The sequence below is a fragment of the Python bivittatus genome, unplaced genomic scaffold (assembly GCF_059951505.1).
Source record: "Python bivittatus isolate LINGU-HERP-01145 unplaced genomic scaffold, Pbiv_v1 ctg000700_np1212, whole genome shotgun sequence".
Taxonomy (NCBI): Eukaryota; Metazoa; Chordata; class Lepidosauria; order Squamata; family Pythonidae; genus Python; species Python bivittatus.
In genome coordinates this window covers 12010753-12038262 of record NW_028277098.1, presented here as the reverse complement: position 1 = coordinate 12038262, position 27510 = coordinate 12010753, and the positions used below count along the sequence as shown (strand labels likewise).

General features: G+C 36.6%; 1 protein-coding gene across 2 annotated transcripts in view; it reads left to right on the top strand.

Moving 5' to 3' along the window:
• The window catches only part of BRINP3 (BMP/retinoic acid inducible neural specific 3), a 234879-nt gene that overhangs the window by 136455 nt on the left and 70914 nt on the right, over positions 1-27510 (top strand). Inside the window, exons 2-3 of one of the 2 annotated variants that reach the window (XM_088153501.1) lie at positions 35-225; positions 8204-8394. In XM_088153501.1, the coding sequence (XP_088009627.1) occupies positions 35-225; positions 8204-8394 (382 nt within the window). The remainder of the gene's footprint in view (positions 1-34; positions 226-8203; positions 8395-27510) is intronic. The other variant, XM_088153502.1, reaches the window with a different exon arrangement.

The window sequence follows — 27510 nt, the reverse complement described above, 5'->3', positions numbered from 1 at the left end:
ATGCATTTTTAAAATGAGATTTCTTTCCTTTCAGGGAATTTGGCCGTTGGAAGGTAAACAACTTAGCCGTTGAGAGGAAGAATTTTCTTGGTTCCCCGTTGCCTCTCGCCCCTGAATTTTTCCGAAACGTAAGGCTACTAGGACGTAGACCAACTCTTCAGCAGATCACAGAAAACCTTATCAAGAAGTATGGGACCCATTTCCTGCTGTCAGCTACCCTGGGAGGTGAGATCACTTTCATTAAACTAGGCATTCAGCTCAGATATTGAAACTTTACTAGAACCATACAGATGGTCCTCCTTATCTTCAGCCTCATTATCCAGAGTTTTGCCAATCTGTTGTTAGTACAAATAGACCAGGCCTTTTTATCTGCAGTAAAGTGGTTTGGATATCCATAGTTTCAGGTGTGTTCTTCTAACTGATGGTTTTCTGGGACTCTGGAATATAACTTCCCAATTCCCATAGACAACCTCTCATTATAGGAGTTATCTGTAATTCTAGGCTGAAAATCCCTGCAAATAAGGTGGGCATGAGGGTGCATTCATATTTTTTTTAAAAAAAAACAGACATAAAATCTCTGATAGGGGTTTATAACCTCTTATGATTTTAATGAAGTAATTTCCATATTTTTCATTTTAAATAAAAATCAACATCATGATGATGATTATGATAATGTTTTGGTTGTGGGGGAAGGAGTTGGTGGGATTGGAAATTGCAAACTAGAGCAAATTCAAGAGATATAAAAAGTATGTTTTCAAAACATACTACATACACACTTACATGAGAGTAAATCTTGTCAAACATTAGTATTGGCCTATAAATCCTATTTTTTTACTCAGCAGAATTCTGACAATGAATGTGTTAGAATGAGGAGGTGGGAGAGGTTGGGGGGAGAAGGAAGACCAATGTGACTTGGGACAGTCCTTTACTGACATTGCACATCAGGTCATAGAGAGGGCATTTCTCTCTACTGAGGGCCAAATATATGCTTGTTTCCACACTGATTATTTTGATGTCTTCTAATCTGCTTTCTAACCTGGGTTTGGCGTAAAATGATTGACAGATGCTGTGTCAAGAGGAGAGTGAGGCAATGTCACCCCGCTAACTTCCCTGGAGGTTTCTTTTCCTTTCCTTCCCTTTCCCTTTCCCTTTCCTTTTCCCTTTCCCTTTCCCTTTCCCTTTCTCTTTCCTTTTCCTTTTCCTTTTCCTTTTCCTTTTCGTACTGATTATGGTGTCCAAGATTTGCTTTAGAGATGCTGTGCTCCATTTTTTTCCCATTTCCATCACATTTTTCCATTTCAGAAGGTTGTGCTGGAAAGGTTACCATATCAGCAATGCTCTGATGAGCTGCAGGATCTATTTCTCTTCTTGATTTATATGGCATTGCTGAGTGAGGTCATTTGAGGATGTGATAAATGATGTTATCGCTTTGCTTATCATACTAAGCATCACTGTCCCTTCTTGTGAGTTCAGTGGAATCATGGAAATGTTGTACCAGCACCTGAAATCATTACAGCTTGGATGTGAGCTAGTAAAATGAACTCACAAAGCAGAGATACTCTTAGGGAGTTAACATAGATTTAAAGCTTGATTTATTTTTCAATAAGGAACTAGATGTACAGCTCAGGAACACAGGATACCATCTATTTTGGCAGGTAGCAGTTTATTTATTTTATTTATTTATTAAACACATTTATATAGCCACCTCACTCACACACGGTGACTCCAGGTGGCTTATAGAATTAAAATCCAAATATAAAATATATATATATTCTCCCCTACCCCTCTGGCAGCAACAAACAGGAAATTGTTTATTTTTTTCAATAATCAAGAGTTGATAGAGCTTTGAAAAAAGTTGCTGAAACTATGCAGCAGGAAAGGTCATTGGTGCTCCGAATTGTTCATGTACAGTAGGTAGCTATCCCCCACAAATGACAATGGAGACAAAAAAAAAATATTTTATCCTTCGGTGAGTGATTATATTAAAGATAATTACTGTGATTGATGGGCCATCTTCTGCTGGGCCATCTTGGAAAACAACCTTGAGTTATAGAAAAAAACAGTCTTCTTTGATTTATCTTCTGCTCACTCCAAAAGTCTCAGCTACATGTGGAGAAAGTGACAATCCCTTCTTCCTGTTTTGGAAGGGACATGCATTTCACTGCAGTATTGATTTTATAGAAGTCCTTTCTAGATATAGCTTCCTTTTATCATTTAGGATAACAACATTTTAAGCTTCATCAAAATGTTTGTTTTTTAAGAAAAGTACCAAATGGATCAAAAGTGAAAGCATGCCACTTATATTTATGTGCTTTAGAATGTGTGTGCCCAGCATGGCATGATTGACAATTCAATTGTACAAAATTCATAAAATGCTGATAAAAATATGGTACATTTTTCAGCTTCAGGCTAAGAATTTTTGAAGTGCTATATAGCCAGTCTTTGACTGAAATGCTCTGTCCCATGAAGTTCATTGCTCAGAGTTTTACTAAAAGCGTTTGGTTCAAACTGACCAGCCAGATGCTGGTGAAATGTTAGGAACCAAAACTTCCAGAACACGGCCACACACCCCGGAAGACCCACATCAGCCATTGTATTCTGGCCATGAAAGCCTTCGACAAGCCATTTTTGTTTATTTTTCTATCTTGGATTTTCGCACTGAAACAAAGTTATTCCAGAGCACTATAGAAAATATTGCCATGTTACTGTATTTTGAGGACTACCTTGAAGAATCATTGAATATCTGAGAGTGGGCAAAGCCATGTTGAAGGCTGGAAGCCTCTTGTTACCAGGTTACAAGAGATGGATTTAAAAAAAGGGGGGGGGAGTTAATTTTATTTTTAATTATAAATAGAGTCAAGATAAGAGGGAAAAGTACTTCAAGGATATTATACCCTAGCAATTACTTGACAATTGCTCATAACGACCTTGGGACTAAAATAAAAACACTTCCATATTACAAAATGTAATGCTCCAATAAATTGTTTCCAACCTGCTCCTCACAATGTTTAAACTTCTGTTATGATCACATGAGGATCCTTTCAGGAGGTCAACTTGTCATGTGAATATTGAAAGGAAAATTCAGTATTCACCTAACTCAATTCTAGTGCTCCTTTACCCTGTTGGTGGTGTCTGATACGCTTTTAGTATTTGCAGACACTTACACTTAATAAATATTAATCAAGATGTGCATTTCTCAATGCTAGGTATGTCAAAGAGGAGAATCGGGAAGTTGGTATCTCGTAAATATCAAATGTGAAAAGGAAGATTGCATTCAATTGTACCCGACATTTGGAAGACTTATCAAAAAGGTGTAAGAATACAAAATTCATATGTGGCTGTCAGGCAAAGAATCTGCACTTAGGTAGACATCTGTCTAAAACATACAAATAAAAACCATTTGTATTTCTATACTGCCCCAGTCTCACAACTATGGACAGTGAGATAATTGGAGATCTTAGAAATGCATGTTTATATATGCAATACATATATTCTACAATCCTTGGCCCATTTGCTTGATAGTAACTCCCATATAATTCAGTGGATCTTCTGAACTGACCTTTAAAATGAAGTGACTAATTTGGTATCATTATGTATGTATTTATATATGTATGTATATAAGTATGCATAGGTTTGTGTATGTGGGTGGGTGTGTTTGTACACACACACACCAATGTGGCATATAGTTGCCACAATGTAGAGATAGGTTTTTGTGTTTTTTTTGTTTTTCATTTTAGCAAAATTAGCTCTCAGATGACATCATTGATATGAAGTAAGGAATGAGAAGGCTTTAAAGGGACATGCTATGCTTTAGAAGTCACTGTAGCTCGTCTTTACCATCTAGAGAAGAAATGATTTACAAAATATTCACAGAAAACTTTGATAGCAAAAATGCATACTTTTATGCTCCCCCCCCCCTTTCTTCTTCAAGAGAATGGTGTTCTCATATAGTCCTCCATTCAGTTAATTACAAGATTCAGACTTCTTCAAGAATAGCAAGGTCGTACCAGAACTTAATCCTGGGACTACAGCTTCAAATATTCTCTATATATTCTCAAATAAATTATTGTATGTATGTCAAATTGTCTTGAAATATTTAATTGGCATTTGGCCCGAGGGACAGGAGTATTTGATATCCAATATGCGACTATATATACTGTAGCAGTTCACTGGAATTTACAACACTTGAAAATCAAAATTAAAATAGTAAAAGAATTCCCATCATTGGAATCCACATCAATAAGAGATGAGACACATGAGTGGGAGTTAATTACAGTGAAGAGCTGTGTCTCTTGTATGAATCAGGTGCTGTCTTGCATCATTTCTCTGCGGATTTATTATAGGTAAGACAATCCTGTCCCAAATGCAGACAGTGTATGCCTGATGCTCTGCCATTATAAAGATTTGATTTTAAGAAAATGGTTTCCCCACAGAAACCGTTTTTTCCCCTCTCTTCCCTCCAATTGTACCTACATTTTCAATGCCTCGTCATTAAGAAAGGAGAAAGCTACTGTTCCATTTTGTGTTCTTTAACAGAGCTGCCAAACATTTGTATTCACAGGCAAGAAAGCCAGCTTGGCAAATGGACGCACTCTGGTTAGATTTGCCTCTGCCACGTCTGTCTTCCTTGGACAACCAAGGAAACTCTACAATGTTCCCAGGATCTCTGTATACATGAGCACTGAAGAAGGTTGCCCATGGAAACGTAGAAAAGTTTTGTTTTGTTTTTAAAGCTACTATGAGAAAATACAGCCAGTGGCATTTCAAGCCATCATTTTCTCATTTGGATATGGTGGTTTCTCATGACTAAGATTTTTGTTGAATGTTGTTACAGTTGAAATGAAATATTTTTAAATAAACAGGCCAACAAACCTTTGTACTGAAAGTCAAAGAAAGATGTATGCCTTTAAACTATATCATATCAGGCAAATGTTCCATCTGGCCTAGGAATATTTTAGTTCTCAATAAAAAGGATTTGTTGTATATAGTACATAGTACGTAGTATATAGTATTCTGTCTGTCTGTCTGTCTGTCTGTCTGTCTGTCTGTCTGTCTATCTATCTATCTATCTATCTATCTATCTATCTATCTAGTTCATTGTATGTTACCATGTTCATGAACATAAAATGTTACTGTTAGTCCCGTTTATAATTATAAGTAACACTTTATAAAACTAGGGAAGTAGCCTTCTAAAGTTATATCTTATCAATGTCACATATATTATATTTTTTTTGTTCTGTATGTATTATTAATTTTTGTTTTACCTTTTGTAAATTATTTTAGAAGTAAGAAAAGTCTGAGTTTGTTTTTATATACAGTACAACGTAATGCTTTTGATCCAGCTATTCTTAATAGCAACTTACCCTTTCCCTAATAAACACTACTATTACACTTCTCCAAAATATCCTTTTTTTTTTTTGGTTAGATACAAAGATTTTGCAAATGTACACTCTTTCTATGCTGTATTCCTAAATAATTGCTGCCCTGCATGAGTTTTTGACTCAAAAACACCATCCATAAATGCAACTCTGGATTGGACCGAGTCTGCCCTGGCAAATTATGCCAATTGGCTGTAAAATAAATTGGTGACTTTTTTCCCCCTTCAACATATAGTTTACCCAAATAAATTCTCATATCTACTAAAGGGTTCCTGTCCAGAGCTCTGCTATTTTCTATAAGATTAAAGATGTCAGATATGCAAAATAATAGCAAATCATTGTTCATAGTACTTCCTGCCTAATAATGGACTTGATTATCTCAGTGAAATTCTCTCAGTTGAATTTTTGTAAAGGAATGAAATAGCAACACGCAACTGCAGTATAGTTGATGTTGAAGTGGAGGGAGAAATGTTTTTGTGTTGTGCAGAAGGGCACCCACTTAGAAGGTATCTGCAAGATATCGGATGTGATGTTGCAATCCAAGTCCTGGCCCTTTTGTACATGCATGCGATGTTGTTGCATATACCAAAGAGGCAGGGCTTGTACTGCAACATTGCACCCACCATCTTGCAGATTTTGACCTCCCAGAACACACTGCTGGCAGGGTAGTCATGCTTTCATAATTGTGCCCAATATATTTTGCCTAGCTGCTTCCCAAGATAGACTATAACCTTCTGTGCAATTTATGTTCCTTGCATCACTAATGACTTGACAAAACTGGAAGATAGGCTTCAAAAATATGTCTACATTAAAGCAAAACAGAAAACGGAAAACAGTTCCAAGTGTTTCAGTCATCAGAACATCTATTATTATGCATCATATAAATATAGGCTCCCAAACTGTATTTATGAATATTTAGCTAAAGCTGTTAAATTATTATTGTAATTACTGTAATGCCTCCATTTCTATTGAACTAATTCCTATAGGTGTTCCTAAGATCCTTGTGGATTTAATTCCGTATTGCAGCCTAACTCTTGTCAGGAAAACATGATTGTGATTCCTATGCTGATCAAGGGAAGCAGGGAAAAAAAGCATTACAAAACCACAGTTCTAGTTTCTCACACATCATAACTTTATGATATGACATATGTCATTTTGTTATGCCTTTTCCTTCTCTCAGCGTAGGCATTAGCCAGTCATGCAAGCACATGGAGCTAATAGACAGGATATCATCAAAGCACATGTTATTACACATTGAGTAGAGAAGTGTCTGATAACTTCAACACGTGTCCAGAGTTATGAAAGCAAATACTTTCTCAAAGAAGAATTCACAATGTTTTAGCCCCACTAGGTAGACTAGACCAGAAAATCAACCCCATAGGAAGACTAGAACTATGCTTTATTGAGATAGGCTATCATAACAGAGTCTTGCATATTTCGGTCAAGGTCACCTCCCTTACTGTCTACCCATTGCCAACATAAATTTTATATCTGTGAAAAATCAATCCTAACTGAAGGGTTGCTTGCACAATTCAGGCTAATGAGAACATCAGAAAATACTCTCAACATATTGGTCTGCAATATGAATGGCAGTCTGTCTAGTGACAAATGTGTGTACACAACAATGTCATTACTAGAGTAAGGTCATCCATCTGGACAGTCTGGTAATCCCATGAACTGATTATTGAATTATATGGGATTTTTTTTCCCCTTGGCAGTGACAACAACAACAACAATAATAATAATAACACACACACACACACACACTCCAGTTTTGTTTGGGGCTACTGAAGCAACATCCCCTAGGGTTGTTATAAATAATGTTTGTCATAAGATCAATCAAGCCTGATATAATGCAGAGTAATTTTTTCAGTCCTTTTGCTATTCACTGTGATCCCTCCCTCCCTTCCTTCTCCCATCTTGAATAGTTTTCCAAATCACAAACATATATTAGCCATTGTAATTCAAATCTTAACTTGAAGAAGTGATTCCACAGTTTTATATTAAATTCTACATTAATTTCTGTGCTGATTTTAATATAAATTTCTTATTGATTTATGATTCAGTCTTTACTTTGTTTCTGTCATACACAGCATAGATGGGGACTATAGAAATAAAACTATTAATATTTAAAGTTAGTTAGACTTAACCGATTATGGTTATTGTGGCTTGTTATTGATCCTGTTAGGCTTTAGATGAGCAATTCCCAACATTATTTCTAGAATCTTATTAACTGGATATTATGAACAGAATCTATGACTAGTGGGAATGGATATGTCAACAGGTTCATTTTATGTCTGCATCAGATTGTGACACAAAGCAAAACAACAACACTCCAACAAATTATCCTAATGTATATGAATGCACATTTTTAGTGTCCATCTTTATCACATATGCTCATTTTTGTAATGGATATTCTATAATAGAAAGCTATTGATACATTATTTAATTAATGTAGACATTTTGTGTACACTTTCTTTGAATACTTCTTTTTGTATGCATTTTGACTGGTGATTAGTAGTGTCAATAGTAGTCTCAAAGTGAAAAGTAGTATAGAGAAAAGTGTGAATTCCAAAGGACAATTGCCTTTTGATTTGTTCAAAATGCAAACTAAACAAATTTGTCTTCTTACCCCTACCTAGATATTTTTGGTGCCAGAGTTCCTACCCGCTAACCATTTCCTTAAAAATGAGATGCATGGGATTACTGCTAGCTGTGTAATTACAAATAAACAAACAAACAAACAAACAAACAAATAAATACATAAATACATAAAGTCGAGTTCTGTAAACTTCTTTGACTCTTTTGTGTCATTGCTTGCACAGGAGAAGAGTCTCTCACAATTTTTGTGGACAAGCGGAAGCTGAGTAAGAGATCAGAAACAAGTGATCCCAGCATTAACAGTACCACAGTGACTCTGGAAACACTACACCAACTGGCAGCCTCTTACTTTATTGACAGGGATAGCACCCTGAGAAGACTTCATCATATTCAGATTGCTTCCACTGCCATAAAGGTATGAAAACACTCTGTGACACTTCATTGCAAAACCTACATTATTATGACATATATATTTTTCCTAATACAACTCTGATAATAAGTATTGTCTGCAGGTAAAGATTTTGTAACCAAGACCTCAAGAGACTTGGGTGGACTTCCATATGTACATTGCATGATGAGCTGCTTACTACAGCTCTTTGGTGTGATAAAAACTATTGGGTTGCACTGGGAGAACAATAGCTTCAGATATTTTGAAACTTCTGTTTCACAGTATGCCCCAAGTCCTTTGGATGTAGCATCCACTGTCATGGGCAAGGTCACTTGATGAACCCTAGACTGTATCCTATATACACAGAAATGGAAAAGGTGTATCTGAGCCATATCACAATATTATATAAGCAAGGTTTTGCACCACTTCCTCCCTTGCCACATAAAACATTCCCTACCTATAGGGCATGAACCCCTTCTCCTATGTGGAGATGTGAATTTTGTGGTAGTAGTGGTGGTGGTGATGGTAGTGGTTCAGTCCAGATATTATTTTACTAACTTTCTATCTCAGAGCGAAGTTGATCTGAGGTAGATGCATTTTCAGTTAAAACCTCTAGTATATTATCTGTGGAACACAATGACTCCCTGTACATCTCTTTTAGTTCTTCACTCATAGTTTATGGCCTGGTCATATATTGTTTTCTATCATTAGAACAAACTGCTGACATTCTAAAAAGATTATTTTTAGAATGAAAAGAACATGAGTTAGTAAAATCGGAGTAAGGGGGGGAAAGCATTGCTATCTGTCCATAACAATGGTACCATTTTACACCCGCTTCTCGTGAAATGGTGTCTTATTTAATGGTTTAATGGATAAAATAAGATTGCTTGTCCCCAACTTGTTGGAAATACATGCAATTTCTCTGCATTTGTAAAACTGAAATCTGGTAGGTATGTTGTCTGTACCAAAATATATAAGAATTTAAAATCAGAAACTGAAAGTTAAATTGATTAAGCACATTGATCTGAGGTTGAGAATAGGTGTCAGACTTATTGACATAAGATTTTTTGATGACGCTTGCAAAATAATTCAGTGGTTGGTTTGACATGACATGTTAAGCCGGAATGTGTTGTGGTTATTTCTGGCTTAGTGTTGTCTCAGTGTCATATTTAGTTCCCCCCACCCAGAAGCAAAATGTATTTCCATACAGCCTAGCTTTTTGTGTCCCCCCCCCCCATTATTTTCTATTGCTAGCAAAAAAAACCCAATCCATTTCAAAGTTAAGTATGCATTTACAGATAATGGCTACTTTGAAGTGGCTTGGCTATAATAGCAAATCTTGCTCTAAAAGAAGCACTTTTTAAAAAAATTTCTGTGTTTTATTTTCATCATTTACTCTTATTAATATTTAATAATTTACATTCAGTTTTTGCATTTCAGTTTTTCCAAGTGTCTAATTTATGTCATTCTTCGCTATCTAAAGGTGAACTAATTTATGTCATCCTTTGCTGTCTAAAGATGAACTGTCAAGAGTTTGTCATACATCTATTAATTCTTTCTGATGACTACTTGTTATGTATACACATATACAGTATATGGACCTGTGAACACATGAGCCTAAGTCACTTGTTTACTAAATAACTGAGAAATGCTTCCTTAAAAAAGACCTGAGTTGATAGAGATGTTCCACTTTTGAGATTCATTTATGAGTATGAGAGATTTATTCAAACCCACTTGCAGTCAGGTGATGAAATGACAACTGTGAAACTAGAAACAAGTTTTCAAATGTAGGTATTGGTAATTTATAGCTGTGAAATAGATATTATTTCTAACAGACAAGATGGCTACATACTAAAGTAGAACAGCTTTAACACAATGTGATGCAGCCATGAAGACATTACAATGATTGCCTGAATATCAAAGAATGTTTGGCCAGATGACCAGTCACAAATCCATCCTGATTCCAGCTACAGTTCACAGACTCAGTTGTAGCCAAATTGCACAGAGGATAACTCACATATTCAATTCTTTTTCATAAACTTTGGCGCTGTTTCAAGATTCAATTTTTCTGCAGAGTGAGGTTGCCAAAGCCATCATTAAATGAATTTTATTGATTCATAATGTTTTAGTGACATTCAAGACAAAATCGACTTCTTTCCAATTTTCTCCTTTGGTTTGGAGTAGTGTGTATAACTACAGTATTTATGCTTCTTATCCAAATTATAATACAAAGCAACATCCAATTGTCTTCATCAACAAACATTCTACAGTACATTAAATCAATTTGCACCAGACTCTTTGCCGGGTTGGAACTAGACCAGGTTAACTATATTGGAATTGTTTTATTATAAAACTACAATAGTTTTCTTGGAAGCAAAGTGGGTTTAAATAGCCCACTCAGGTTCTGTCTTTCCTGACACATTGCTTCCCTCCTGTACCTCATCCCTATTTCAAGAAAAGGAATAGCAATGTATCTTTATATGCTCCCATGCATGTCTATTTTTGTACTATTTTAAAAGCCGTAGAAGTTACAAGTACAGTACTATAACAACAGCAGCAAATAATTAGACAATGCTATTAGCCATCATTCCTCCCAGAATCTCCATGCAGTGTAATGGCAATTCTTCTTTATAGCAACCCGTAAGGCATATCAGGTTGAGACACAGCATCTTGTTCTGAATTAGCAAGTGGAGACAAATTTCCCTTTTCTACAGCCATAACTTCAGTAATTCTTCACATTGATAGCAAGATGCTCAATAGTTCTATGAAACAGAACTGAATGTTATTTATAACAATATAAAAACCTATAATAAAGCAGCAATTTGCTTACTCCTAGGAAACAAGACTCTACTTTTACAGCCAACAAGAAGATGCCAGATACAAATGCAGTCGCTTCTGTGTCTCCAAAGAATTATGGGATACTAGCTAAATTGGTGCATTCTTAGCAGAGAACAGCCTTTGCCCTACATAATTGTGTCACATGGAAACAAGTGAAGAAATCTTAGACAACTGAATTTAGTCTGTTTCATGAAATGTCGGGGTCCCATTGAAATTAAGGATAACTGAATAAGAAGCTCAGAAAAGCCAGCCAGCATACTTTTAAGCAACAGCTTATTAGCTGCTATTTATTTATCCTGGCAATTCACAGACGCTCAGAAGTTTTCAGTATCTCCTACAGTGTACTCTTCAATCTGCATAAGGTAATGGCAAGGATCAGTAAGCATGGCCCATATGATACCCAAAATATTCTCCTCAGAATCTTTAGTAATGTGTAGGAATTACATGGTAGATGAACAAAGTCATCTCAGTAAATGAATCATTGTGGAAAGGTTTCCTTGGAGATAAAACATTTGAGAACCTTTCACTCATATTTGATTTAAGAAAACAGATTGCCCCTCATACCATCACTAGGAATTCTTGTACCTGTTGTCAAGGACAGACTCCTAGTCTGGAAGTACACTCCCTTCAGCCTTGAGAGAGCATCCTTAGCAACATGGTGAGCCCAGCACAAATTACTGAAGCAGCATAATTATTTTATAAGGAAACTATAACCACTGAAAATTGCACACTCATATGTCTAAATGCAATTGGATCACAATATTTCAATTCTACTACCAGTAGCCTGTTGGTTAGTTCGTTAAAAAAAACTAAGCTAAACAAGAATTTAGACAGCTCCAAAATGTTTAAATAAATATTGCTCATTTTCCTCACATCACTAATCTTATAAATATATAAAAACCCATAATAATTTTGAAAAAATGTGAATGCCTTCTATAAAAAACAAGCAAAGGGGAAAAATGGATTAAACAAGAGAAAGAAATCACCAAAGTTAAAGCATAAATACACGTACTCAAATGCTTGTGGTACCACAAGAGTTCCCATAGCTATCATGTTTGCAAAAAATGAAGTCTGGAATAATTTATCATCATTTTAGTAGCTCAGTTTTCTGAAAATTTTCAGGTATCTTCTTTTATTTTCTCTTTTTATTCAGCCCATCCTAATGAGGTCATGGAAGCAATCCAATACCAAATAAGAACAAAATGACCTTAGTATAACAGTGATGGGAAAATTAATCCAAAATCCACACTGAGGAAATACTGTTACATGCAATTTTAATTTGCTGTAATTTTACTCCTAAGCAGGACAGAGTGATCAAGGATCCACAGAGATTGGATCTGCGATCCAGACGTAAGTCCATGATAAAAGATAAATTATTAATAATATTCTGTGTATTGCTGATATACCCGTCTCATGCTTGCACAATCATGAAACCAACATGACCCATCTTTGTGCAGTTCGTGGACATTTAGCTGTGTGTGTAGCTACTTCAGGGATATTCCTATTTGGAGAACTCCAAATGTTTACACTTCTGGCAGCCTCCTTTGAACTTTCACAGCTGGGAAAGGTCTTGTTATCTTGTTGGCAGTTTGGGGCCATACTTTTTCTCTGCAACTTGCGAGAAACTTGTCTCTTGTTGTGAGAAAGCTGTGTTTGTTATTGTTGCCCTTGATACACTGTTTTGTGACAAAATATCTTTTTGATATGAGAGCATTGTCTGTTGTTGGAGTTTTTTAGTGCATTCTCATAACAGGCTGAGAAGTTTACTTGTGAACTTTCCTTGTAATCAGTCTCTGCAACAATCAGAGACCATTTTCTTGTTGACAACCCATATTATAACCTTCAAGTTTTGCTGACTTTATCTACTTGTGCTGATTACCTTGTCTATTGACCCAGCCTTGCTCCTCTGCTGTTTTCTGACATCTTATTTGCCTTATTTTAGGCATTTAAAATCTATTCACACATTAAAACAGCTACATGCCAATCAGCTTCTGCTATATATAATGGATCAATACAGTTCTTTATCATAGTTATATGCCTGCATATAGCCATGTTTGGAGCATTCTACAACTTAGAGAATTTTTGGCAAGAGTCCCACATTTTTCCCATACAACTAATTGTGGCCACTTCAGAACCTCTTTAATTTGTTTTTTACCACCACAGCATTAGCTCTTTCATCACTGAGCTGATTGTCCTTCTTATTTCTTTTTCTTCTTGTATTTTTTAAAATGTTTAAACTTTTCTCTTGATCCTTTTTCAAAGCTCCTTAAATATATTGTCAGAAGACCTCCCCTGCTATTACAGCATCCAGCTTTTGACTGTATTGCCATCATGGCCCCATTTCACAAGTTCCAGCATCATGAGAGTAAAATGCCCTCCTCAGGTGGGCATAAACTGTGTCCTTTTTGGCTAATGAAGATCATGGAGTAGACACTGTAAGCACTGACAGATGTTTACTAAACAGGGTCATTGTAATCATTCCTTTTAAATGTAAGAAGTCCCACCCTTTACCATCATGCCTTCTTACCCAACTGGGAAAGCTGGGGATAAACTCAGCAATATTAACTCTTAATGCTGCTCACCATCACCAAAGCTAAATGTCCTCTTCTTTCTGTTAAATCATAAAGGTAGTTTAAGCCCAGTGGCTGATAATCCATTTGCAGATTTAAACTTCTTGGCTGTGGGTTTTAAGACTCCCCAGCCTGGGAATTTTCCATCTTCAACTCAGCATGTGGTTGTACTTCCCCGGAATTGGTGTGAAATTTGGGGGATCCTCCTGGGCTCTTGGCTTGAGGCAGCCATAGCCAGGCTTTTGCACAAGTTCATCCTGTGCACCAATTGTGCGCATTCCTGGACCAGGAGGCCTTGCTCATAGTGATTCATAACTTAGTTACCTCCGTTTTGCATTACTCTAATGTGCTCTACAAGAGGTTGCCCTTGAAAGCTGCAGCTGGTTCAGAATGAAGCAGCACAGACAGTTTTTGGCATTTCTCATGATGTGAATATAATACAGCTGCTTTGCAAGCTGCACTGACTCCTAGTAGGCTTCCAGGAGCAATTCAAGGTGTTGGTTATCACTTAAGCCCTGTGAGGCACAGGGCCAGGCTACTTGTGGGATTGCCTTCTCCCATTGTTTTGGCTTGCCCCACCAGATCTAGTAGAGAGGGCATGTTCCACATCCCTTCTATTAAACAACATGATCTTGTTGAACCCCAGTCATGACTTCTCAGTGGCAGCACCTACCCTGTGGAACAGCATTCCCCCAGAGATTCAGCAATATGATCCATTACATTCTGGACAGGGTTCAAAAGCTTGTCTAGCAGTGCAAAAATGGGGACTGCAGCAACTCTACTTTGTATTTTGTACCCTCCTATTACTATCCATGATCACAATCATATCTAAACCAAAGTCCATCATCTTCAAATAGAAGAGCATATCATTTTATGTCCAACTTATATCAATAAGCTTAGCACAACAGAACCATTGCATGCCAGTCTTAAGAGTCAAAGCGACTTCTTTGACCTAGATGTTCCATCATATTGATCATTTAGGGAATGGCCTGGCTTGCTTCTAAGCTTTCCAACCTTTTGATTCTATCAATTATTTCTTGGAGTTACCATACTGAGTTTTGTGCTAACTCCACATCAAGCTTACCTTTCACTACTAAGGCATCTCTGGAATTATGGCAGCAGGTTTTATTATTTCTACAAAAAGGGGCAATTGACATCCCTTTGAGGTAGGCCAGGTCAGGAAACAGACTCCACCAGTCTGACTGGAGGAATACTTTATGGATATAGTAAGAGAACCTTGAACTTTTCTCTCAAGCTTTCTCTGCTTTATGGGCTTAATACATGTTTTTTCAACAGTTATCTCCCCAAGAACATCTCTATGACTTTCTACAACAATGGAAAATGGTCTTTAGAGGGATTACATCTTCTTTTCGAAGTACTTTACCATTCTTAAGAAGGACAGTGGCCTCTGAACTAGATTCAGCTATTTTGTCTGAATCTTTTCTGAGGCAGTCTTGCTTGCATATGAAACTCATTGCTTTCACCTTTCTCCTCTTGCAGAAGAGAATGTGGATCATATCTATAGATTTGCAGGATTCTATAGGATTTGCAGGTTTTGCAGGCTTTCACATATCCATCTGTTTTCTAAGCCAAGCTCGGTGACTGGCCCAAAATCACCCAGCCAGCTTTCATGCCTATGGTGGGACTAGAGCTCCCAGTCTCCTGCTTTCTAGCCTGGAGCCTTAACCACTAGACCAAACTAGCTCTTCTTCCTGAATCCCTCCACTTCCTGTTTGGAGAATTTGATCCCACCTGTATATAATGCCTTTGTCTCAGATTCCAAAAAGCAAACAATGTATAATCCTTCTGAAATTCACAGTCATTCTACACAGATACACAGAAGAAAGACTTAGCTAAGTGACTGTGTCTTCCATCCCTTATGGATGACTCCCCAGCTTCCTTTCTCCCCATAGATAAAAATTATCTTCTATAATGTTATAAAATGTATAAAAGTATATTTCTTAGTAGAAACAGTATACATAAAATAATAAACCAGCTCCTCTACTCATACTGGCAGCCTTCCGTAGCAATTTTTTCACATAAAAATTATAAATAATAAAAGAATGATTGAAATTGGCATAATGAAATTTTATAATCCTACCAGAGATACTATTATCTAAAGATTAAGCTTTAGATTGTTTATGATTAACAGGAATGGAAGAAAATCTTGCTTGAGTTGAATTTTAATGAAAACATACCCAGTACTAGTTTCTAAAACAATGTATGACCTGAAGCACAGTTATCTTTCCATATTCATTCTTTTTCTGAATTTTTCAATGTAGTTTTCAAGAAAATGAATGCATACTAAAATGCATATATTGGATAAAATTGCATGAAAATAAATGTAAATATTGGAGATAAGTGCACATAAAAATCTATCTGTGGTGGAAAATAATATACAAAAAGATAATATATTGGAGGACATTGCTTTGGAAAAAAAACAGTATGTATCAGGAAAACTGTTTGCAAAATGTGTATATTAGGAGAAAAGTATATGAGAACGCATGTTTAAAAACTTAATTCATTTAAATGTTTCATGCTTGTGTCAACTCACATATTAATGGTTTGCTGCCACAATTCAGTAAAAACCACAAATTGTATTATACACAATGCAGAATGGGCTTAAAGTAGTTGCACTTTAGGAGACAATTCTGGGGGCTGTAAAATGGTTCATGGGGTGGATGTAGTTTACAGTGAGCCATCCATCCACAATGTATACTTTGAGGACAAAATTGTATCCTGTGACAGCCCATAACATAAGTGCCAGAGGCTAAGGCACACTGTTCCAGTGTTCCTCTCTGAGAATAGGCCTAGTGTCACAAAATCTTCTATCTCAATCTTGAAAAGCCATTCCAGGAGGATATCAAAATACCAAAAGTGAGAGGCCAAGGAAAGTCAACATGGACACATATACTTTCTCCTTCTAATAAAGGTAATTTTTTTGCCTATCATAAACCAGGCCTGAACCCAACTGAAATAAGTTTCGAAGGTGCCCTCTAAGAGAAACTACAGTGTGGCAAAATCTCTCTCAGGCCTTTTGCCCCAAAAAGGATTATTTGCAACTGGATAATAGTTTTCATAAACTTTGGGTTCCAGCGTATGGTTTTCCACTTGTTCCTTTGAAATTATTTGTAAGGCTGGACAAATGAAAAATTATATAGGTTATCAGAAGTGGGTGGCAGATTACAACTTCCTTGTGAAATATGTTGGCTGAACAATTGCAGATTTGACAGGATTACTATAAATAAAGGTGAATATGTGTAGCTCAGGGTTGAACTGTGGAGTTCTTGGGGTTCTCTGAGCTTGGTTCTTTTCTTGCAAATGTTTCATTACCCAGCTAGGTAACATCTTCAGATGTTCAGCCAGGTAATGGATGTTTGCAAGGAAAGAACCAAGCTCAGAGAACCCCAAGGACTCCACAGGATTACTATTCCACTTCTTCTTCTTTTTTTCTGTTGTATTTTTGAAGAGATCACAAGAAACACTGCTGATTTTCTAAGGCACCAGACTAGAAACCAGGAGACTCTGAGTTCTAGTCCCACTTAAGGCACAAAGCCAGCTGGGTGACCTTGGGCAGGTCATTCTGTCTTAGCCCTAGGAAGGAGACAATGGCAAATCGCTTCTGAAATCTTGCCAAGAAAACTGTAGGGACTAGTCTAAGTAGTTGCCAGAAGTCAAGACTGACTCAAATGGACAGACACACACTTCATTTGTAACAATAATATATGACTCTACCATTGCAGATAACCAATGAACAAGAAAACAAATAAAAACAGTTATAAAACTTGTGTATTTGATTATTCTCTTGCCATCTCTAGACCTTATACTATATGTTGGTCTACTTATGAAGAATTTATTCAAGCTAATATTCTACAACTGAAATATGAATGTTGAAGTTATATTTAACTTAGTATAAGAAATAAATAAAGCATATTAATGCAAACCTCATAATTTATATCCTCAGTCACCGTGTAATTGGAAGCCCTGAAGCTCTGCAAAGGTAGCTAAATACATTACTTATAAGTAGATGGCTTTGTGTCTTTAAAAAAATTCCAAATTCTGCATTGATATACTGGTTAAAATTAATCCTGGATTTTTCAGTTGAGGAACATTATGTGTTCTTTAGCACAGACAATGAGAGAAATATTGCAAAGGCTGCTATGGGATTATTGAGGAATGACTAAATTATTATTTTTAAACAGATTGTGAATTATTGATTCACATTTTCATAACTTCCACAAATTGTTTTATTCTTCTTCCTCTCCTTTTCTTCTTCTTGCTGAGAAGAATTTCCTCTATCCTTCACATCTCCCTTCAACAAAACTCATTTATATTAATGACATGTAAACCATTAACAATAAGAGAATGGAGTCATTATTTGGAAATCTTCAAAAATGATATTGTAGGTTTCAAACATTTATCAACAAAAATGAATGTGTTCTTGTCAGAAGAATACAATTTCTTGAATGGCTGATTAGTAATATGGGTGTATTTTAGCCAAAGTCCATATCCCAAGATGGAAAGGGATAACTTTGAATAGGTTTTCTTGTATTAGACATGAAGTGGGTAGGAAATGCTATTCATGTAGATCTGAACCCATTTCATCCCACTTCTGGACCTTCATAAAACTCGATGTCAGTGGGGGCATCTTCTGAGTGAAACAGCCAGAACCACCCAGCTTTCCGGTGGGTTTTTATTTTCATTTTATTTAGAAACATTCAGAAAGACATTCAGCCAAATGTTGTGAGAAGATTCAAGCCCTTTCATTTTTCCTGTACAAAGCTTGTTTTTTTCCCCCCTCTAGGCTTGCATTTGTTCTCAAAAGCAATCTAAGTAAACACCCTAACCTATGTGTCTTCCTAACATACGAGCCTTCTTCTCCCCAGTTCCTAATTCCTAGTCCTACTCTCATTTACCACTTTAGGTAAATAAGGAGAGGACTTACAAAATTAGTTGGCATTTTACTATCCACTCTCAGAATGAAGAGCTGATTGGCAACTAGCTGGTAGCAGATTTTGATCTGTCTTCCATTCATTTTCATCCCAGCCCTAGGATTATCAGCAAGCAGGCTGGGGAATTCTGGAAGTTGAAGTCCACACATCTTAACATTGCAAAGGTTGAGAAACAGTGATCTAGATGAGTGCCCCATGATGCTGTTCCCCTTCATCATTCTTCTCCCCAGGTTTTGTCCTTGATGCTTTTGGGAGTCTTCGTACAGATTTACTAAGCATCCTAACTAGTGCAAATTGCTCAGGTTAGATTTACCAACCAGCCTTACTTTGGATAGAAACCAATAAACCAAAAGTCCACCTTCAATTGCCAACAAAGCTGTCTAACTCATTTTAGCCTTTAGTTGCTAATCAGAACCTCCATTATTCAACTTCTCCCCAGAATCCTCTCTGATATTAATATGTCATTCTGGCCATGTTTGAAGATTTCTCCCTTTATACAATTCTCTATCTGCCCATCCTCCTCCTGTGAGAACCTAAAATAAGTCCCATTGCCATACCTTATCAGTAAAGCAAAGTACAAATTGTTTTTTTTGGGTGTCTGTATGGATATGTTTAGAGCCAGTGAAAGCTGTGACTGAAAGCAGACTTATCTGCTTGTTTCAGAGCTCTGCAATGCTACTAAATAGGTATTCTCAAATGGTCAGTGAAAAAAATATGATAGTAAATCTGACTGTTGTAAAAACAAGCAGCAGATGGAAACAAGCCAGCCTGCTGAAAAGTGGGAATCAAAGTCCCCCAAACATTTATGGCAGGAAAGAAAAAGAAATGGAAGACAGTTTGAACATTGTTTCTCTATATAAGGCTTGTTCTTGAATCACATCCGTTTCTGAAATTTTTCATAAGTAGCTGGAACTTTTAAAATAAATATTACTTATCAGAAATTCTTGGATTTTCTTGTGAGCTTGTTCCAGTCCAGCCTGTTAAGTGAAGTTGCTACTATTGATGAGTTTGCAATAGTTGTGCCATCTTGGTTTTTCATTAAGTATTTGGTGGGGAGAGAAGAGAGAAGCATTACATTCAATACAGATTAATCAGTGTGATCAAACATAGTGGTAGAAAGATCATGGTCAGTTAAGAAAGAATCACCATTTTACCATTATGTATACCTACACAGAAAAACTCCCCTCAAATCTTAGTTATGTATCTTGAAAATCCCTTCACTGGTTTTGACAAAATTTGGAAATTTTGTCCTATTGTAACTGATCTAGCCTGCAAAGGGGGGGGGGGGAATAAAAAGTTACATCTATTTTCTTTTCTAAATTAAACTCCTTTTCCCCCCCCAAACACTGGTCCAGATTTGTGTATTAATCAGACCGGACCACTTCTGAAGCAACCTGGACTCGATTTTTGGAATTCAGATTTCAAATAAAACTGGATAGTCTCTGCACATTTGTAGCTGAGTTAAACTGAGAATCATTCCTTCCCCAAAGACTTGGTGGGCTTGCTGTTGCTTAATGCTTTTTGTTATTCCCATTAAAGTGCTGAACTTGTTTTGTTTTTCTAAATTCCCCTCTGAGTGATGATTCATTTCCTATTTCTTGGCATTGCCATCTGTCAAAAGTAGACTGCCTCACTCTTCTTATTTATGTTGTGTTGTGGGGGGGGGGGGGGAGTTGGATATCTTTCCCCATCCTGAGCAATTGATTTTCAGCAGAATGGGTCCATTGATTTTAATAGATTTGGGTGTTCATTATCCCATTACATTGAATTGTACAGTTCTTGTTACACAATCTGTAAAATGATGAATAAATCTTTATTTTTTATGAGCAAAGTCAACTGAACTATGAATGTGATTCAGTTGTCATTGATCTATGCAGTAATCTTGTTCTCTGAGTAGAACACCTTTTGCAGCCTAAGTAGCTAGGAATTTAAATCACTTTATTTTAAAACCAAGGCATTAAAGCTGAAGAATTTTGTTTATCCTTAAACAAATAGAGTTTTCTGAAAGTGAAACAGTGCATGTAGAATCTGAGATTTTATGTAACGGTTTGAGATAATCTGATATCTTTTCCTTGTGTGTGTGAATGAGAGAGAGAAAGAGAGAATTCAACTCATTGATTTGTTCTTCCATATTAAATAATGGCTGGTGATGGTTATCATTCATTTGCTTATATGTGATTTCCCCCCCTAATTTTTACCCAATTCCCCATTCCCTTTCTAATAACAACAGCAAAAACAAGGATGATCATGATGATAACATAACTATCAGAGTTTATCAGCTCTGCTCAGAAACCAGCTTCATTATGGAATATTTTGGATTGGAGGCAAATTATTGGGTGAGCCTTTCCTTCCAAAACTGTTTCTTGGTTAGTCTAATTTACCACAACTTCCTTTTTCTGTATACTATGTAAAGCAGAAGAATCCTGTTCTTTATACATGTTTTTATTTCTGCCGTCATTTTCCTTTCTTTTTCCTGATGCAGGCAAGACCTATTTCATGCCTTCTGCAGAATTCATGGAGGGCCATTCCAGCCAAGTCTTATTCTATAGCTAAGTTACAAACACATGTGTGTTATTCATACATATTCTAAAGCAATATATAAGAGAATATAATGTGTCTATCCTCAACGCAGTCTAGTGAACCCAAGATTAATCTATATGAGTCTGTGTCTTGAGAGTGATAGACACTGTCCCTCTGAAGTTACTTTTTTTTAACTTGTCCTGGAAAGTCTTCTGAAACAAAAATGTTACAGATCTCTTAATTTTATCTATAAGGCTAACAATGTGTACCTGTTCATTTCACTGAAGTTAATGGAATTACTCACCACCCAGCCTTGAGGCACAAAAGGTACCATTTCAGTTCTCTGAACTATCTGAACTGTTTTTCAAATCTACTTTCAGAGAACACTTTCCACATTGACTTGGCAAATGAAGGGCTCCTTTGCATTCATTAGAGAATCACAGCTTTTCAGGGCATATTCCAAGGCATGCACCTGGGTTACACACAACCCTGACCTGTTACAAATTCCTCTGTGTATAGTTCACTCATTATTTTCCTCTTTCAAACTCCCCATTGGGACACACATGCAGCTCACCTTCCTTGTGATCTGTCTAACCCTACGGGGCTAGATAGGAGCAGCTGAGGCTTAGTAGTGCAGACTTGGACAACAGAGAGGGGAGGAATTTATTAGTGGATACATTCACATATTTTCAATGGAGATTCAGAATCGTACTCAACGATAAGATGCTCAAGGAAGCACACAATATATAGAGAGAGTCTTTATTAACTTACAAAAGCTTTGTTAATTACAATTGCTTGAGTATTGCATGTAGATGCACAGTCCAGCCAAGTCAGTGTGGCTGGAAGATCACTACAAGATTGATCAGGTAATGTGCATATGTTGGGGAAGACAACTGTGATCCATAGATTATGATTGTATGCACAAATTGGGAGTCTTCTGAGAGAGATCTGTACAGTTTTTTCTTTTATCCTTTGCCAGTAGAGTCTATCATACACTCCTTTCCACATCATTTCAGCCTTTCATTGTCTGTTATGTAGCTTAGGTAGCCGTTGTTTCGGACTTAGCGTGATTTGATGAATTGCTTCCCTGTGACCTGCTCCATGACGTTCCTATTTCTGGGAGATGATATCCAGACCTGGTCTGGTGGCTTCATTGTTTTTCACTGTCTTCTGCATGTCCACACTTTTCCTTCAGTTCAAATTCCATTCATCTATTCCTCCCAATATTTTATTTCTTGTAACAATTGTTAGTTTTCATTGTTTTCCACCCAGACTGAAAGCTTTCCATGGGTATTAAGAATTGATAATTACAGTGATTGGAAAGCCATGATTCAGAATAAGCATTGCTTTCTTGTTTCAGACTCACTTGGAAATAATTCAGTTTGTCCCCATGCCAACCCAGTACTACCAATACCAGGAAACAATGGAGTCATCTTCCAGGGAGAATTTAGCGGTCATATACAGTAGCTCATTTCTTCTTTGAGATGAGCATAAAGAAGTATTTGAAGCTTATTTACATCCCTGTGTATCTAGTGGAATTCATAACACCATTATCCACTGGTATTACTCTTGTCTTCTTCACAAGGAAGGATAAGTATTCCCTGAAATATAGTTCAAAAATTACTGTTTGAGATCAATTTTATTTCTTTTTATATGGATGAATAATCCACCTGATTATTCCTATCCTGTAAAACTTAGGTCTTTGTGCTACTAAATGCATTCCAAGGCACACTTAATCATTTTTTTGTCAAAGAATGTTACATATATGACCTCTCATACTCACTCACTAGTATAGTTACATACACAGAATGTGATGTTTCATCTGATTGCAGTTATCTTTTCGCAATGAAGAATCCAAATTCTCACGTCTATACAAGAACAAATCACCTTACAATAACAGAGGGGGCCTTTAGATAGCAAATTGCATTACATGAATTTTAAGTCCTTCTTACCCCATCTTCCCCTGACTTCCTGTGAGTATCTTGTAATGATTCAGGTTTTAAATACTTATCTATTATGTGGTAAATAAATAATTGAGATTTTTTATTTGTCAAATAAATGGAGTAGAGTTGGACAATTATATTAACAGGATACAGGTAGTCCTCAGGTTAAGAAAGTCCGGGTTTCAGATGACCCATAGTTAAGAACAGAGCCTGTTGTAGCAGAATTTAAGTTAAATACACAGTGATTCAAATTAAATACACAGTGGTTCAACTTTATTGCACAATACTACTTATACAGTATTATGCAATAGTACTGTTCTGTCTTCCATACAAATTTAACTTAAGGACAGACCTTGGGAACGGAACCTGTTCTTAAACTGGGTATATACATTATATCCATCCATCCACATTCTGCACATACTTGATAGATTTTGCATTAGAGGGAAACTAAATGCATGGAAACATAGCCATATAATAGATAGATAGATAGATAGATAGATAGATAGATAGATAGATAGATAGATAGATAGATAGATAGATAGGGATATGAACACACATATACACACATTTATTTGCATATGTACATACACATTAATTCATTCTGGGGAAATGAAATAAAAAGATATGCAGCTGTTTCATTTGTTATAAGCCACATATTTTAGAAGCAACCTGTTCTGCTCGTAATTAAGAAGCAGAATTGAAATTAAGAAGTGATGTGCAACACATTTTATGAGATGAGAAGGTTAAAAAAAGTGATGTAACCTTTATGGTTGTAAACTGTATTCAGGGAAAATGCTATATTTAGCTATCTGTGCAAGGAAGGATCACCTTCTGATTATTGCAAATAAGCATATATAAAAGTGACATTTCAGAATATTCTATACTAGATTAAAAAAGAAGATAAATATTAAGTTTATCCCTATGATGGAGGACTTGGATGAGGAGGTTCAAGGTCATGGGGAGAAGCATCTCCTCAGCCCACAGCCTGAGCATGTGAAAGCAAAGAGGATGAGATTGGCACCACCCTAAGGAATTTGTAGTGTTTAGTTGCAGAGTTTGGGAGTTAGAGTTGGTCTGGCGAGATTGATGTCAGGTTCAGCCCAAGAAACTCCATGGGATGGTTCTGGAATTGCTCAGTTACTTTATTAGCTTACACCTGCTAGACAGAATCTCGCCAGGCTCACTCTAACTCCCAAAGTCTGCAACTGAACACTACGAATTCCTTAGGGTGGTGCCAGTCTCATTCTCTTTGCTTTCACATGCTCAGGCTATGGGCTGAGGAGATGCTTCTCCCCATGACCTTGAACCTCCTCATCCAAGTCCTCCATCACAATCTCCCACATCTGGCTGTGTATGCATACAGTTCTTCAAATAGAAACAAAATTCTGCACAAGTATGTAGAATTATTAATAGTGGAAGTTCTGGTAATATAAGAATCACTTTTCATAAAAACAGATAGATCTGGGGAAAGATTCACATCCCTCAAATATTAGCATATTGGCACTGAGATTATATTTACAGAAAATTTCTTTTCTTATCCAAAGAAAGCAGTTAACAAAGAAAAATAAGACTTGGCTAAGCAATGTGTAGCATAGAAAATGAATAGATCAGCACCTTGCATAGGAGAGTCTGGTGCTTTCAGTATGTGAGAAATCACAAGAAAAATTAATATATGAAAGGTCACAGATGGAAGAATAAATTTAAGAGTAAAGGTTGAATGGTTTCTGAAATGAAAGCCACCAGACAATTCCCTCTTGGCTTAGCAGTTGAGAAAAAGCAAAAGAATAAGTTATTAAATTATTATCAGCTGTAATGTAGTAATCTAAATGTGAGTTCACTTGAAGATGGTTAATGGGATAATGTGCAAAGGATCGCAGCTCTGGAAAAATAGGCAGGGCAGCATGAAATGACATCACTGAAAGAGCAGTGGGTACTAATGCAGGCAGAAAAAAGGGAAGGAATAGCAAGAGATCTGGGTAAATATGGGCCACACGTTTGCTTTGGTCATTCTTTTAAATGAAACGGTAGCATAATTTGAACAGTGAAAACTTTGCTCATGTTTTTACAGCCTGGTTTTGGGTTTAGTTAGATATAAGTCTTAGTGCACTCCAAGAGGCTTAATCCTGAGTGATGGGAAATAGGATTGAGACCATAATGAGTCCATTTTTTAAAAACTCATGAAATAGGAAAAAAAGCTATATATTGCATCCTTATGGAATCTGTGTGATAAAACTGAGCTACTTAAAGTCAATGGCAATAAGTAACTTTTTTTTATCAAGTAAGTATAGTACAGTTCTTTATATAGCCATTCATATGAAAGAAATAAAGTATACACTGAAAGGAAATTTCTAAGTATCATGGTCCAAGACTAATATCTTGGAAACTAATGGTTGCAGTTCTGGAAAGCACATGAAGTCACTTCTTTGTCTTAACATATGGACTTCTCCATCCTGATTCTCACAGTACATTCTATAAATTCTAGAAAGGCTATTCATCCAATAACTCAGAAGACCTTGAAGGATGTTTTCCACCAAGATCCCCATTTCCCAGACCCATATCTGCTCACATTGAGCCAGAGAAGGCAAAGATTTTTGGGTCTTAGACCCCTATATAGAATCTGAGAAGATGCAAATACTCAAAGGACTGTCCTTTCACACAGTATAACATTTTCAAACAAGCTACTATAATTTCTTTGTACTTTGACTGCAAGAGTGCTCTCCATGGTACTGAATATACAATCCTGAATATACTGGATTGACTTCTACCTTATGTCCTAAGCGATATATGTATGTGCATTTAATTCATTGTTCAGTGTTGTCTTCTCTTACTATGTGTCACTAACTGGATTAGTTCAAGTCCTTGTAAAGCAGAAGAGCGTAATTTGCCTTATACTACTATCATTTGGTAGAACAATTTCAGTGGCAAATAAGGGTGAAGGCCATCCCACTTGTCAAATGAGGGGAAAATGAACAGACTCAGTCTAAATCCTTCCACAATGGAATGGCTCTGGGTTTGTGGACCTAATAATTCCAGAGGAATATGATAGTGCCTCTGAATGGGGGTGTACTCCCATTCTCATAAACATTCAAATTGAAGCTCTTCTAGACTCCCAGCTTCTGCTTGAAGAGTAGGTGACAGCTGAGGCTAGGAAGGTTTTTGTATATTTGGTGCACCAATTGTGACCATTATTGGACTGGGAGGCCCTGCTCTTGGTCACTCATGCTCTAGTTATCTCCTAGTTGAATTATTGTAATGTATCTACATGAAACTAGTCTTGAAGAATATCCTGATACAGAATGCAGCAGCTCCTGCCTAATGATGGGTGTGTCCTAATATACTCAGATGGCCTCTCTGCTTCAGGAGCTCCACTGGTTGTTAGGGAGTTTCCAGATGTGATTCAAGGTGCTGGTCACCACTTTTAAGACCCTATGTGGTTCTAGTATTGGTTAAGTATATATGGACTCACAAAAAAACCAGTGGTTCCTGCACTTATTATAAGGGTCAGTGATCACTATGACTTGAAAACAGAGGCATTTTCCTTATTAATGCTAGATATTGGGAGCTCATATCTGGGGGTTGAAAACACAGCTGTCCAAGACAACCTATACTATGATAATATTTTGAAAATAAATCACCTGAAACTTGTTTACCTTTCTTACAATGTCTAAGTTATACATCTTTTATTAGTGGCACTTAAGGGGTATTAGATGGGAAATAAGATATTTAACAGGTATATTCCTGTCTGAAAAGAAAATGAAAGCTTTTTCATTCAAGTGAGACATTTCCATAAGTCTTGGGGTAGTGAGACCCTAGAGCTCAGAAAAGTTCCTTGTGAATGTGTAAGGATGTGTTGTGGTTGGGGACACCAGGAGTTTGTGTGTGTGTGTGTGTGTGTGTGTATTTTACTGTATTTTGTTTTTATTATTTGTGAGCTGCCCAGGATTATGTTGCATAAAATGTGTGTGTGTGTGTGTGTATCCTTCCTCCCCCCATCTGGAAATATTTATTCATTTAATCAAATTTATACTGCTGTCTGGAATGCTGGGAATCATTTACACAGGTCAGTGCTCTGGTTCCTTGCAGTTTCAGGGCTAATATCACTTTTTTTTTAAAAAAAAATCTCAAGTTTCAGTGTTATAAGCAGAACTGAGATTCTGTATTTCCAGGTGCAATTTAAAGTGTTGGTATTCCCCTTTAAAGTGCTACATGGTTTGGAACTTGGCCATCTCTGGGACCATTTGTTCCAAATAAAATGTACCTTCCTAAGATTTTCCTTTAGAGAGTGCTTGCTAAGAGTTCCCCTTCATCGTGAAGTAAGAC